We start from the raw sequence: 16,549 nt of genomic DNA on the forward strand, positions 1-16,549 counted from the left end.
CTTCTCTTCTCTTCTCTTCTCTTCTCTTCTCTTCTCTTCTCTTCTCTTCTCTTCTCTTCTCTTCTCTTCTCTTCTCTTCTCTTCTCTTCTCTTTTGATTAGTGGCCAACAATTTCTGCATGTAGTCACGTCTTAAGCCATCACTGCAGGGTCAGTGCACTGACGTCATGCCCCTCTCTGTGAGAGTCTGTGCTGTTAGAACTTCATTTTAGGCTTTGGATTGGTATTTGAAGTAAATCACTTCACTGTAACACTACAAGTCCTGGGAGTAAAAAAAAAACAGCCTTTGTTCTGATTCTTGAAGTATTACATGCAATATATTTGTACTTGGTTCTGGAAAATTTTGCAATTACTTCTAATGTTCATCTGTGCTCCACTGAGTTCTTTGGATACTTAACCCTAAACTAGTTTTTAGACAGGGAAACTAGACAAACCTAAAAAAAAAAAAAGGCTGACTGTTTATTACTCTTTAAGGAATCGAAGTGTAAACATCTCACTTCTCTACTTTAACAACTTCTATATACTTTATTATCATAATGGACAGATCATGTATGAATATGAAACAGGCAATAAATACGTGTGTGATTTGCTGTGGAAATTTAATCTGATATCAGACGTCATAGCACTGACTCTCTGGCTTTGTGAGTCATGCCTCATCCCGTACCTTTGCCTGGAAAGCAGTGCCAGGTATGTTAACGTGACGTGCAGATAATATTAAGGTCGCAGTGCTGCTTTTGAGCTTTATACTTTGCTGATCTAATCCTGACGTTGTAGTTATGTGGGCCAATGGCAGCAGTTTCTTAGATGGATGGTGTATCAAATGTACATAAATATAGTGTTAAAACACAACAGAACCACAGCTGCTTATTCTGATCTTTTCGCATAAGCCCCAGAATTTAAGACATTCAGTCATTAAATTAGAGTGACATGGCAGTGTAGTGATGTGTGCCCGTTCATACACATGTCCAAAGCGGCAGAGACGGTTGAAACTTGAGAGGCTGAGACTATTTTTTTCTTTGATGGTGGATCCTGTGTGACTTGGCTTTGTTCTTTTTTTCCCCCTTTGGTACAAAAAATGTCAGTATGTGTACTTACACGCCTCCTTTGGGATTTGTGTGTAATATGCTTGTGTGCATGCAGCCGTGGGTGTTTTTCTAAGGGTGTGGGTGTAAGACAGGCAGCAATGGAGCAGTTTAAAGTTTGATTGATTGTCTTATCAACGATGATTGTTGTTACTGGGTGGTGGGAATGAATAGCCAGCACTAGAGCCTGCCAGAGGGCGGTATAGCTTATCACTGGGCTTTTCTCCAGCCATGTTGTAATGTTTTGGCAACCTGATACTGTTACCATAATGCTCACACAATGTTGTTCTGTCACTTTGTTGTTCACTCAGTCATGATCAAGGGTGCTTTCGTACAACGGAAACCATATTCATAGACAGTTACTGCCTATTATCTATAAGGCACACACTGTAGCTGCATCTTGTCCTGCAAGGAAGCCACTTGCTGAGCAGTTGTGTTCAGACATACACACACAAACACACTTTCAAACGCTTCACCAGATTTCTGTATCTGTTGGTGGTCGATGCTATATACAAAAAAAACCATTGCATCATAAATATTTACACGCACGTGGATTTCATGTGATGTGCGCAGATATACTACGTCTTTCTGTCATAATCGCAGCAGAGGTTGTTCAGTTTGGCGTTTTACTCGTTAGCTTGCGCTTCATAGAAACAGGAAGGTGTTTTACTCAAAGACAGCAAGTGACAGCTCCCTCTTTTGCCCCCTTCCCTCTGCACCTACCACACACTTTCATCACACAGTAATAAAACGTTAAAAGGCATTTTGAACTGCTCTAACTCCCTCCCTCACTCCTTTCCCTGCATCTCTTTCCACTTGCTCCCACTTGCGCTGTGTATTTTGTTTGAGCTCAGCTCCATTGCTGGTACAAGCTGAAGTATTTACAGCATAAATATTGGCAGTGAAAGTCTACACTGATGTTCGGCTGCTGTGATGGAAAAGGTGATTGAATCATTCTTGAGCACGCTCCCTCCTTGTTCTCTTCTCTTGTGATTTTATTGTTTGTTCTCACTTTTGCTTTTTAGCATTTTACTTTAGAATCATTGATGACCTGAATGCATCTTTTCTCTATTTTAGGAAATTACGATGACTGACCGATTTGACTGTGACAATTGCAAAGAATCGCTGTATGGCCGCAAGTACATCCAGTCTAATGACAGCCCCTACTGCATCCCCTGCTATGACACCTTGTTCTCGAACACATGTGACGAGTGCAAAGAACTGATTGGCCATGACGCAAGGGTAAGGCATCCATTTCAACGTGACCCAACATGCAATCAGCTATGTGCTCGACAACAAGAGTAACAAGTGAAATATTTTTTTAGATTTGCAGTTGAAAAGCATTCGATAGTTGTTATAAAAAGATAAAAACATGATTGTATATATAGGATTTCCTTATGTAATAAACTCCTAATAATGATCTACCTCTTTCCACAGTGTGGACTTTGTATTAACTGTTTAAACAAAGATAAATCACACAAAAGAACTACTCCAATGAGCTTTATGCCATTTTTACAGTGTTTGGACATGGCTTTGAATGGCTAAAACAGAAGTTATGTCATGTTAATGATGCATAATTCATAGTAAACCAGGCGTGATCTATATATTTTGCGTAGCAAGACATTGTAGAGGCTAATTTAACAAGCAATTATGCAGGTAATTTCCACAGAAGTCCATAAATGCCAACTAACTAATTTTGACATAGTAAAAATGCAGCATTAGGCAATGTCTATTTCTTCCCCACAATCAAGTTAAAATGTAATCCTCCCTCAGTGGAAAACACTAATATGAAGTGGATCAGCTAAAACAATATGGTCCATAATGGAGTCAAATAAGTGGAGTTATGACACAGTGCTTGATAGTTTACTTAGCTAAAACATTCCATTCAGTTATCAACACCCTTAAGAGGGGTAAATGAAAAATAAAGCCAGCATTTTCCTGGCTTAAAGCCCTGTATACAATGAATTCACTCCACATGCCTGACCAATAAAATCACAGTCATGCACATGTGCAACCTACTTGTCACTGCATATACAGACATTTGACCTAGCCCAGGACTAAACTCCTCAATGCTCATGCTATAAACACAAATTATTTTTTAGTATTTTTGTTATCCCCTTAGTTTATATGCCTGGAAATGTCACTTCATTTCTTGGACACATTTGTAAGTGTATGAAATGACTTTCAGTGTCCTTGTCTTTTCTTTGCTCTGCTGCCAGGAACTCTTTTATGAAGACCGGCATTACCATGAGCACTGCTTCCGTTGCTTCCGCTGCGATCGCTCTCTGGCAGATGAACCCTTCACTAGCCAGGATGATGCACTGCTCTGCAATGACTGCTACTGTAATGAATTCTCCTCCAAGTGTGTAGCCTGTGACAAGATTGTCATGCCAGGTATGTGTGGATGCTGCAATGTTTCTGTGCAAAGGGACTTTGAAGATAAAATGTGCATGATAGTCTTTTTTCTGGTCTAAATTTTGTTTGTAACAGTTTACAGTTTTTATTTTTTGTGTCTGTATGAAGTATGCTTCCAGTGGCATTTAGAAAAGTAAAGTTGTGGGGCATTTTGAAACATGAGCCGAGCCGTAAGATGAAATTCAATAAAATAGAAAAACATTGTCATAAAATATGATACCTTACTAACCCCCTCCTCCTTGTCCCTCCTTTTATTTTTATGTATTCCACTTGTTTCAAATTGAAAAGTTAAAATATAGGCACATCATTTTAAAAGAACTGTAAGATGGTAAACTCCAGAAAGCAGGGTCAAATGAAAAGTGTAAAGTCAAAATTATAGAAAAAGGCAAAACAGGATGGATTTAGAAAAAAGGATGAGCAATGATAAAGAGGCAAAGACAAGGCTTGAATAGTCTGCTTGTATTGACATGTTTAAACTAGATCCCAATGGCTGACAGACTGGAAGTAAACTGATCATATCAGTAGAGAAATCTGCAAATTCCAGTCCCCGGTACTATCTTTATCAGCCCTCATAATCTACAAATAATTCAAGGAAGACTTTGGCTTCCCCCAATTACTCCTCTTTTTTATTCAGTATTATGTAAGACAAATTTACAGGGACACTTACTTCATCCTGTTTCATTTTTGTGCGTCCAGTTGCCATCATTTGTCATCAAATAACATAAACACCTGTAAAAAACAGAAGCATACTTATCATTGTGTAATAGCTGAATGATAGCCTTAGTGCTAGCGACTTGAGGAGAAAAGCACAGTTTACACTGAATCAGTATAAAGATTCCACAGAAACTGTTTTGGTTATCAAGATTGTTCTGATAAAAGTACTGAAATTATTCCATTGCCAAAGATCATCAACCAGATGTTGTTGTGCAGTCGCAGACAATGGTCCTCTTCTTCACTTCTGAAAATCATTTAGCGTTTCTGTTGTTGTGGCGACTGAAGTCTTGCATAAGTTCTTTTCTATTTTTCAAACAGACAAAACATACAAGATATGTTCTGCTTCACCTAAAAAACACCAAAAAGTTTAAGTGATTTAACTTTTACCTAAGCTAACTGATATCATTTTGGGTTTTTAGTCTCTGGCTATAAACTCAGACACCAAATAGTATTTCCAGTAGACGAGCTTGGAGTTTTCAAGCCTGAAGAGCAGTGCATCAGGTCAGGCACACTGGGAAATTTTCCCATAGGATCAGACTGAGAGTGCCCAGTTCTACTGTCTTAAAATGGGATTCATGGTACTGTATTTGTGCTCATTTGCGTGAGTATTCGTTTATCTCTATAGAGATGCGCTGATGTGCAGTCCTCAAAACGACAACAGTGCATGGCTCAGCAAAGATGATGCTGCGTGTAGATCGACTGCTGATTGGTTGAAAAGTGGAGCTGGGCAGGAAAGGGAGCATTCACTGCAAAGGGGAGACAGAAGCATGAAAAAAGAACAAAATAATACCAAAGATCAAAACAGTAGCGTGAAAAAGCCCAGACACTGGCTGCAGTTGTTTTGTTTTGAATGCTTGGTTTCACTTTAACTCTTTGCATGTTATAACATCAATCGTCTCCATGGCTGGCTGAAGGATCAACAGCATCACAAGAACAGCCCACAGACTGGTTCTTCCACACATTTTTGACTCTGCCACCTGGTGACAGTAATCAGTTACAGCATATAGATGACAGTCTGCAAAATTGTGCAAAGGCTCTGCACAGCCATGCCAGTCCTTTGAGAGGTCTGAGCAAGGGCGTTATGTGCAAATGAACTACAGCACACACAACTGTCCTACAAGGGCACAATCTTCACTCACCTCTCACCCTACTCACCACTTTTAGTTACTTGCAACTTGAAGGGTCGCTGTTTTGACAGGCTGGAGGAAATCCAGTGTGTATCACAAATCTACGCCTGCGACTAGTCAAAACAGAGCTTCAAGCAAGTGATCAAAACGTAGCAGTGTATGGCTCAAGGACACGACCTTGAATGAAACGTTAACCAAATTGAAATCCTTTTATCCCTGTGCTGTAAGTGAAAGTTTTTGATTGCATCTCACATATATGGGAAATCCATTTATGGAAGTGTACTGTAAACGTGTACTGTAATAAGCAGAGTACACAGTAGTTTTGTGGTGTAAGATCAAGAGGGCCTGTAGAGTCAAGAGACTATTTAAAGAATACTGACTTTAGACTACATGCAGAAAGCATTCTTTAGAAATTCGGCTTTCTGTGCAGAGATTTCGTGCTTTGTTATAAACTTACTGCCTGTTTATAAAGTTTTTAAAGCTTATTGCTATTCTTTTGAAATGCTTTCTCTTCTAAAAAAAAAAAAAAGAAAGAAAAACAGAATTCTATTTTAGCATGTTCACTTTTATTGTATTTGTCAAATAGGCATGTCTATCAGTTAATATTATGCTTCTTGAGCCACAGTTATTAATGTCAGTTTCTAATCTGGAAAGATTTTGCTGGGGATTTCAGTGTTTTTGATCAGAGATCACAACAGCACATATACCCTAAGGCGAGGAAACGTTAGCAGTAATGCAAGATGTCAGCCCAACACAAACCACTGCGTCACTGTAGAATAAACCAACCAGTATAATAAAAATCTCAACAGCTGTGGAATACAAGATGGATTGGTTGAGGACACAGAGGGGGAAATGGCATTATCCCTTTTCTTTTAAGGCCTGCCACCAGTTTCCAGTTGTAGGAGAGAAGTATGGGGGCTGTGGTATTATGATGAAAAATAAATCTTAGTGAAACAAAATGAATTTATATGTCTTCATGCAATTCAACTGTTTTATTTCCTATTTTAATAAAACCACAAAAAATACCAAAATGATCGTAACTATCCTATAAAGACGTGTAGATGATGCAAGCTTAGCACTTTTATATTCATTCTTTCCATCATTCATTTTCTGTCTCTTGTTTCCATTCTTCTGTTACTGTAGGCACAAGAAAACTCGAGTATGCAGGTTCGACTTGGCATGAGGGCTGTTTAACCGAGCACAGCGGTACACAGCCGATTGGCTCAAAGTCCTTCATTCCTGACAAGGATGAGCACTACTGTGTGGCCTGCTACGAGGACAAGTTTGCTCCACGTTGCACACGCTGTAAAAAGGTCAGCAAAGCTGCCACATTGTTATAAAGACTTATTACAGTTTGAGAAACTGGTAAACTGCCACACTTCAAAAAATGAGTTAAAAATTAGTTGTATTAAATCTCTGCAGTAGTGTGACAGATTTCCACATGACCCTTGATCTTTTTTTAAGACTCTGACCAAAGGTGGAGTGACCTATCGTGATGAGCCGTGGCATAAGGAGTGTTTTGTGTGCACCAGCTGTAAGACCCAGCTGGCAGGTCAGCACTTCACCTCCCGGGATGACAGCCCTTACTGCCTCAAGTGCTTTGGAAACCTGTACGCCAAGAAGTGTGAGGCCTGCAGCAAACCCATCACAGGCAAGAATGCATCACGGTGTATACATCACTATCTTGATTTGTGAATATACTTGTAGTGCTACCTTTATACACTACATACATTGAATTTCAGTATGGTATGGAAGACTGCTTGGACCACAGAGGGTAGATACAGAGACTTTATGGCAAAAAATAGTGGTGAATGCATTGAAGACCTGAAACTAATCACTAACTAATGAAGACGTTTAACATTTATTCCCTCAGATATACAAAAAAATACAATTTCAAATATTAAAAAATATATATTTATATAGTAAATAATAGCGAAAAACATGAACTTTTCTGTCATGTAATTTTTTTATCTATTACCTAACTACCCTGCTGTAGTATAAATGACCATTGGTCTAGTGATGAAACTTTTGAAAACAGTAAAAAATTCAAAATGTATCCACTCATCGTTAACATTTCTGAAAGCCTTCCTAACCCTGGGCCATATTGGAGTCTTTGCCTGGCCGATGCTGTCCACCGGGCCTTATGTTTGACACCCCTGTTATAGACAAAAAAAATGTCAGGTTAATTTAGTGTCAAAAAACTGATATTTTATTTTCAAGTATCAACTTTCAGCAGTCAATTTGTTTTTCCTTGCTCTTCAGGCTTTGGAGGAGGAAAATACATCTCATTTGAAGATCGTCAGTGGCATCAGCCGTGTTTCACCTGCTCGCAGTGCTCTGTTTCGCTTGTTGGTGCTGGGTTTTTCCCTGATGGCGACAGAATCTTATGCCGTGACTGCCACACCAGCCTATAGAGCATTCATTTCCTAAAATCCCACCTTTCCCTCAACTTACTCTTTATTATGGCAAGAACCCTGAGTAATTACCAAGACAGGAAACACAGGCTAACACATACTGCCTCAGGTCAATTTCTTTATATAAGACATCAGTTACTCAATGTCCCGTCTATGTCAGATTCTAATCTAAAAGCTGGTGTCCAAAATCCTGTTTTGATGCTGCATTGTTTGCATGAACCCTCACAAAGTTAAAAAAATTTTTTTAAATAGATTTTGTTCATGGAGTGCCTTATTATTATAAGTGCGAATTGCTTGTAACTGTGTAAAACATTTGTTTCCATCAATAATGTAACTTCAGGTAGAAATCATACTCTGAAGAAAAGACACCAAACACTGATACAGTATAGTAGATGAAACTTGCAGTCAATATTTTAAAAGTGTAATGGAGTTACTGTTTTAATGCTCTTATAACTGCAGTTTTATGCATTTTGAATGTTTCCTTTCCTCACGTGTCAGTTGCCTTTCTCTATTGTATGTCTTTCTTTGTTCAACTTAACAATTTACTGTATATAATGATCCAGAAAGAGGTGGGACATTTTAAAGAATTAGACATTTTTTTGTAAATGGTAAACTACGAATGAGAGAACATGAAAAGCTGAGCATATGTTTATTATTGTAGTCAGTTCTTATTATTCACTCCAAATTATTTGCACTTTGGGTAAGATATGTACGTGCACATAAAAACAATCACTTTGCCTCCCTGTAGCTGTTACTTGCTGTTATGAGGACAAGGCACAAGAAATACAGAGCATTTTTTGTCTTGTATCTGCTTATATTGAGCTTTGCAATGACACTTTTTACATAACATTTTATCTTATTTCCTTTTTTAGTTGTTTTAATAATTCTTTATACATATATATCTATATATAGATATATATCTATATATAGATATATAACATTCTACAAAGAGCCAGCATTAATAACCTAAAAGAAGCTGAAACATCAACATTACTGTTGTGTGTGGCAGGAATACGCACCGCCTGCCGTGATTGGCCACACTAATTATTTTGTTTCTGTTGAAGCTGTTATTGTTTGTTTTTTTCATTGTAAGTTTGTTTGATACACTTGTGAAAATTCTATTAAAAATACCTTAATAATTTCATTATTTCAGCTTTGATGCTGGTGAGTCAGAGTTGGCAAATATACATTTTAAGATGGAGAATAGGCCATCAGGATTAAAACTATGAACATACCTGTAACTCAGATGAAAATTGATATGGCTGAATGCTTAGTTTTATTTTGAAGACTTGTTAAATAAATTCACACTGATTTTGATGTTTCTTAGCAGTTTTTATATTTTCTATGTTTATATTCTGTGCATCATTGTGGTCATTATGTATGAAGATTTCTGTGAACTTGTGTTTACTCTGTAAACCAGAAACCTCCCCACTTTGGCAAATGTCTTTCCAGGAAGAAAATATCTCTGTGTATGTGTGTGTAAAGTCAGGGGAATGAGTAGTCGAGCATGAAAGTGTGAGAAAATGGTAGAGACAAACCAGACGTAGGTAATAAAAGAGTGAAAAGTGTATGCCTTTAATTTTCTGATATTTTTAAGATATTTGTGTGTATGTGTGTGTGTGTGTGTAGGTGTGTGAATGTGTGTGTGCTCGCATGTGTGTGTGAAAAATGGAGCACGGGCGCAAATTTGTGTGTATGTCCCTGAATGGATATACATGCACCAGTGTTTATGCTGAGTCGACTGTTTCATTGCCTTGATGAAGCACAAATACACAGACCTCCAGATACACTCTCCTATCGGCGTTGGCGAAATGTCCTCCTCCCTGCCTCTGTTCCAGATTTTTTCACCAAAAAAGGAAATGGAAAACTCGTAGCTGCATGGGGGAGGGCGGGTGCACTGGTGGTGGAAGTGGGAGAGTGTGGGAGACAGAGAGGAGGAGAGAAAGAGAGGGAAGATGTTCACATCTGGAGTTGCTCTATGGCACTTTCACTAGGGGGGTCAGCTCCGCTCAAAGCCCCCTTTGAATTTATTAGAAGAAGGAGGCAGGCGGGGAGGTGATGGCTAACAGGAAGGGTCAGAGGCAGACAGTTAACTGTATCATATGGCACACGATCCCAACAAGCAGTTTAATCATTCACAGTTATTGCTTGCAACAGAAGAAAAATGTGCTTATTCATATGAAAACCTGACTATAACTGCCCTTTACTGGGGGTCATTCTCTTTGTGGTTTTCAACAACAGAATGTTTTTTCCTTTCCTTTGACTCTGCCAGACGTGTTTGTGGCCACTGTCATTCAAAATGAAGTTTACCGCACAAACAAGTTCCTCAAAATCAGGACAGCTCAAAGAAGGCATGTCCTTGTTTGCCTTGAAGTGTGTAGATAGCAGCATTATTTGGGTTCCTACGTGATCAGTCACATAAAAATGATTATAATCACCATTTTGCTGTTAAACGTGTTTCAGTAAAACATCAACCCTTAAATAAACAGTTTGACTTGTAGGACCAGAATGCAGAAACAGGCAACAGTGATTACAGAGAGATGCCATGTTACAGGATTTGTGGATTTAAGGTCATATGTAATATAAACAGTTATCTATTTTAGCGCTTCATGCTTAAAGACGAAAATAACATTCAAGTTCCCAGTGCAGAAACATAATTTTTTACAGTAGGAATTAGAAAACATGACTATAAATGCTTAATGCTATACAAACTCTTTATCCATTATCAAGACATTCAAGCAGACAGTGTTTAAAAAGTCCAGCATAGCATTCACAAGTTCTGCTGAAGGTTGCATGTAAAGGCTTCTTGTATGGCCTATAAAACACCAGTAAAAGGAGTGAGACTGGTAGAATCATATGGGCTAAGAACCCAAAAGTTTACAGAAAGTGAATGAAAAAGTCAAATAGGACTATCAACATTTTTTAAATTACTGTTTTTAACCTCTTTTAAGGCCAAGGCACTTTTTTAAGCTGCATTTTCTTAAATTCTCTTAGCTATTTGGTGTTGGCTGAGCCTGATACAAAACAGAAAACAGAAAAAACTGAACATCATCTCTGAACAGAAAGCATGTCTTCATGGGAACAGTGAGTTTATTTTACAGCACAATAAAGTCCCTTTAATTTAACCAAAGTTTAAAAAACTTTAATGAGCAGAACAAAGCAGAAAAGCCCAAATGTAATGTCCCCATATGAGGACTCATGGTCTCCTGAGGATACACGGACATCCTGCCTTAAAAACCAAATACGATTTGTGCAACTCTCAAAGGCTTTAATGTTTAAATGTTTGGATTAAATTAAACTGAGTTTAGAGTATTACATTCTGATCAGTTTATAATGACACAAAGTTTTCTGTGAAACTTTTCTGTGAAAAATAGTTTAATGAATTCATGTCACATTTTCCTGATTACATGATTTAATTCATTTGACTGAGTCAGTGTGTATGTGGTCTCTTCCTACAGAGCATTTTCAAAGCTGTGGTTACCATGAACAGCCTTTCTTAGTCTGGTAAATGTGTATAGGTATAGAAAATAGAAAATGACACTTTAAGCAGCAAAAAATTTGATAGGGTTAACTGAGTAATAGTAAAAAGTATTAAGATGTTATGGTTTGCTTTCCTGTGTTTGAAAGTTGTTTTCTTTTTTCTTCACTTGCCTGAAAGTTGTATTTCTTCTGATTAGAATTTGCAGCTTCCTGTACACCATCTATACAGCTTTACAACCATATTAAATCTGAGCAGTTCTAAACCTGTGGACCCTGGTCCCTCACCCAAGACCAGTTTGCCTTGGATGACCCTACAAGAAGCAAATGCCCCCAACAACTTAGCTCCTGGGATCACTGGGCCACACAAACTTGTACATCATGATAAGATAGCAATTCAAAGAGGGGACCAGACAAAGAGTAATTCATACCCCAAGACCAACAGCTGTAGGTCTTGGACACATGAATATAAAAAGGGGCGATGGTGGTGAACAGAGATGGGCGGTAACGCGTTACTGTAATCCGATTACTTTTTTCAAGTAACGAGTAAAGTAAGGGATTACAATTGCAAAAACGGTAATTAGATTACCGTTACTTTCCCGTAGGAATGCTGCGTTACTGCGTCACTAAAACCGTGATTTTTTTGCGAGAATGTCTCATGACAGTGACGTAAGCAAGTGCAACGTTCGTGACAATAGCTGTGTGCAGATCAACAATGGATCGCCTGCGGGAGAGAGTATGAGCGTGCAGCATTTAAAGCGTAGAAGTACTGACCTTACTTTAAGTTTGATTCCAAAAGTGACAAAAACATTAGCGTCCATTAGCATTGTGCGTGGGAAGAAAACTTCTTTTTACAGCAAAAAAAACCCCTAAACTCCCAAGCAATAGTGAAAATAGAGCAACAGGACCGCTTGTCTTTGACTTTATTTATTTTCTGCTGTGTTTTACTTGCATCTATTTGAAAGACTGAGTGTAAACACAAAAAATATATATATTTTATGTGCTGGAATGTGCAGAAAATAGGTTTAAATAGGTTTAAAACAAATTTCTTCCAGTCAGAGAATGTTGCATATAATTAAATTTTTGCTTGATGCATAAAGTTAAAAGATTAAAACTAATAAAACAAGTTTTAAAAAAGGACTTTTCCATTTGATTACATTTTGTATGATGGATTATGCAGAAAAAGTAGAATTGGGCTGAAAGATCTATCGCTTTATCACCTATTCAGGTTGTAAATCTTGTTTTTAAAAAGTAACTAAGTAACTAAGTAATTAATTACTTTTGTAAATAAGTAATCAGTAAAGTAACGGGATTACTTTTTTGGGGAAGTAATCAATAATTAGTTACTGATTACTTTTTTCAAGTAACTTGACCAACACTGGTGGTGAGTTGGATCAGGTGATGAGGATGGATGTTAGACAGGGCTGGAGTACCCAAATGTATAGGGAGGGTTCACTTTGAATATCTAGCAGAGGCCCTGTTCTGCAGGATCTCAAATTCCCACCTTTGGAGGAACTTCAATACATATCCTGAGGGATGCTGGGGACACTGAGTCTGAATGGCCCATATCCCATACCTCCATTGCCAGAGTAGCTGTACAGATCTGTCATTGCAAGGTAATTGGTGCTTGTCATGGCAGTAATTCTCAAATCAAATGGTGGACACTGGAGCTGAGGAGAGTCGCCAAGTTGGAAGAGTACTACCAGGTTTGGTTAGCTTTTGGGACTCCTAAGGTCTGTGCCAGCGTACTGGAGAAGAGAGTCCACCTGCTGGTCGAATCTCCAATTCATGAGGAGAAACTGTTTTTGTCTTCATCGTGGAACACTAAACCAGCTTTTTTACCTCTCAAGGATATTTGAGATTTTATGGGAGTTTGCCCAACCACTCAACACATGTTTGGTGAAATTGGGGAAGGTAATCAACCACATCCCATGGGGAATTCTGTTACACGTGCTACTGGTGTATGGGGTACTTGACCAGTTGCTATTGGCCAGTCAGTCCCTGTTCAGCCACAGTGAGAGCTTGGTCCATATTGCTGGCAGTCAGAGCCAGGTCAGGTCCATTCCAGGACTACACCAAGCCTGCCTTTGTCACTGATTCTGTTCATAACTTTTATCATGAGAACTTTGGTGGCTGCAGGATTTCTTCTCTGCTTTTTGCAGATGATGTGGTTTTGTTTGCTTTATCAGTTGGAGACCTCCAGCTCACTCAGGGGATGATTGCAGCCACATGTTAAGCAATGGAAATGAGATTAGCTGTAAAAGGGTGTAGTGCCTACTCAGTTTCAGGGATGGGTTGTTGCCCCAAGTGGGGGAGTTCAGATATCTCTATGTATTGTTCACAAGTGAGAGGAAAGGGGAGCAGGAGATTGACAGACAGATTGGTGCTACTTCTGCAGTAATGTACCAGTCCATTGTGGTAAAGCGAGCTAAGCGTGAAAGCGAAGATGTCCATTTACTGGTCGATTTATGTCCTCACTCTCAACTTCGGTCTTCAGCTCTAGGCAGTGACCAAAAGAATCACACTGCAGATGCAAGCAGCAGAAATTTCTTCCAAAGAGTGGCTGGGATCTCACTTACAGATAGGGTGAGAAGTTCAGTCATTCACCAGCATCTCAGAGTAGAGCCACTACTATTCCACATTGAAAGGGGCCAGTTGAGGTGGTTTGGACTGGATAACTACGGGTTGTTTCTTACTTAAATGCCTCCTGGTTGCATCATCCATCCATACATGGGACAAACCGCAAGTGAGAGATATAATCTCTCTCCTGGGTTTGCCTATGGGCCTCTTCCCAGTGGGACACACAACTGGTAAAATAAGTATTGAAGTACTGAAAAAGCTTACTGAAATGTATTTAATACATCTTACAAAATACCTTTGTTGGTGATGACAGCTTCAAGATTTTCCTCTATGAAGAAGTTGTGATTTTGGCCCATTCTTCCACACAAACAGTCTTCAAAACCCGAAGTTTCTGTGGGACCCTTCAATGAACTTCGAGCTTCAGTTCTTTCCACTGATTTTCAGTTGGATTCGGGTCGGGCGATTGGCTGGGCCATTCTAACAGCTTTATTTTCTCTCTCTAAATTGGACTTTCGTTGGATGTGTTTGGGATTATTGTCTTGCTGACACATACACTCTCATTTCATCTTCATCATTCTGGTAGATGGCAGCAGATTTTTATCAAGAATGTCTCAGTACATTTTTCCATTCATTCTTCCTTCAGTTATGTGAAGTGTGCCAGTCACGTATGCTGAAAAACAGCCTCACACCATGATGTTCCCATCTACAAACCTCACTGTTGATATGGTGTTTTGGGGTGATATGTAGTTGTAAATGAACACGGCAGACCCGGTGACATTAACATGCTTTGCAGCATTCTTTATTAGCACACACACGGTTGCTATTCACAATACACACAGAGCTGCAGCTCTCCCGCTGCCAGCTCACCATTACCACAACAACAACAACCCCAACCACAGGACCCAGTACAATATTTAAGTCGGCGGGCGTGATTGCGGATGCCGTGCAGGTACGTCCGCCTTCCCTGCATGGCATCACAGGCCATGCCCCACCACAGCAGTGCTTTTTGATATCCAAACATGATGTATGGCATCCAAAGTGCTGACCAACCTACACTCTCCCAGTATTTCACAGGCTTGTCTAAATATTGTTCAACAAAATTTTAACACGCTTCAACATGCTTTCATGGCGTGCAGGCCATGGCAGCTGAGTGCATTACTCATTATTTTCTTTAGAATAATTGAACCAGCTGATTCCAGTTCTTTCTACAGCCCTCAAGAAATTGGTCCTTGACTCTTGGACAAACTCTTCTAATTCTTTTCACTTTCTGCCTGAAATCTTGTGGGGAGCACCTGGTTGTGGCTGATTTGTGGTGAAATGATGTTCTTTCCACTTCCAGATTATGGCACCAACAGTGCAAATTGGAACCTTCAGTGGATTAGAAATTCTTCTGTAACCAATGCCACCAGTATGCTTTGCAGCAATAAGGTTGCAAAAGTCTGGAGAGAGCTTGGTAGTTTTACTCATCATGAGATGTTTCTTGCATGACATCGCTGACATTCATTTGCACTAAGTGGCAGGATTGCTTTCTAATTACAGCTTGCATCATGACTTTTCATGGCTTTTTGCACTTCCCTTTCTATGTGTGTTCAATGGCTTTTTCCTTTGTCATGTCTCATTACTACACATAATTTAATTTATAAACACCTATGTCTTGATTTCTTTGGATTATTACCATGACTGGATGACATCTGGTGCGAATTTCATGACAATAGCAATTGGAAATATATTTACTTTGGTGATGTGTTCTTTACTTATTTCACCCGCTGTATGTCCCACTTGGAAGAGGCCCATAGGCAGACCCAGGATACACTAGAGAGATTAAATCTCTCTCTTGTGGTTTGTCCTCTCCGGATGGATGGATGGATGGATGGATTATAAATTAATCTCCACTGATGGGTACCTTTGCTGATTTTAATTTCCACAAAAAAGCCAATAGTTAGCTACAATAATTAAAATTGATTGTCCTACAAAATAAACTTCTTTTTGGAAGAATAAAAAGTGAAACAAAATTATTCATTTGTCAGATAGTATTACAGAGTTAAAATGCAATTGCTCATACTGTACATCGTGAGCATTTCGTAGTAGTCATGATCCAGAAGAAAGAAAAAACAATAAAATTCATGATTTAATGCATGACATACTCAAAATGACCATCTTCCCGCTTTTCATTTGCCATAAGATCAAGACAGTCACAATGACAAAAAAAAGAAAAGAAAAAAAACTTGAGCAAACTTTAACAAGCCGGATGTTGCAGCAACTTCAGGTCATGTTTTTTTAGTGTCTAGACATCCGCACCATGAGTCAGTTGTACAGTACTATTTTTCACACTGCAGAAGTATGCAAAAAAGAAAACACAGAGCTGTTCTATTTTTTAGAAATGTGCATAGACAAAAAAATGATAAGCCTTGAAGTTCTTACATAATGAAACTTTAACTCTTTGTTAATTTTCAAGTAATTCATTCACAGTATCGATTTTCGGTGTAGCCACAAATGACACATCTATGAAAAACAATTACTATATGAAGGTTGTCTCGCCTGTTAATGACATATTGGGAGGCCCACCTGTGGTGAGTAATAAAGGTCTTTCGTTTGCTAAAATGTGTGATTTGGTTTCGCTTGTAGAGGTTTGGTGGCATTGAAACAGACTGACTATGAAGTTTGAGCAGTTTTCAAAATTTCCTTCATTGGACTCATTGAACTCCTTCAAAACCTGCTGTGATAATGTTGAACGTAAAAAA

At 38.8% G+C, this 16,549-nt stretch overlaps 1 protein-coding gene across 1 annotated transcript in view; it reads left to right on the plus strand.

Moving 5' to 3' along the window:
- Positions 1-8,640, plus strand: part of fhl3a (four and a half LIM domains 3a) — a 28,578-nt gene extending 19,938 nt beyond the window's left edge. Inside the window, exons 2-6 of the mRNA XM_005736090.1 lie at positions 2,159-2,323; positions 3,301-3,475; positions 6,481-6,650; positions 6,802-6,988; positions 7,600-8,640. Of these exons, the coding sequence (XP_005736147.1) occupies positions 2,168-2,323; positions 3,301-3,475; positions 6,481-6,650; positions 6,802-6,988; positions 7,600-7,751 (840 nt within the window). The 5' untranslated portion in view covers positions 2,159-2,167 and the 3' untranslated portion in view covers positions 7,752-8,640. The remainder of the gene's footprint in view (positions 1-2,158; positions 2,324-3,300; positions 3,476-6,480; positions 6,651-6,801; positions 6,989-7,599) is intronic.
- The last annotated feature ends 7,909 nt before the right edge of the window (positions 8,641-16,549 follow it).

The sequence above is a fragment of the Pundamilia nyererei genome, unplaced genomic scaffold, assembly GCF_000239375.1.
Source record: "Pundamilia nyererei isolate P.nyererei 1_Seehausen unplaced genomic scaffold, PunNye1.0 scaffold00067, whole genome shotgun sequence".
NCBI classification, from domain to species: domain Eukaryota; kingdom Metazoa; phylum Chordata; class Actinopteri; order Cichliformes; family Cichlidae; genus Pundamilia; species Pundamilia nyererei.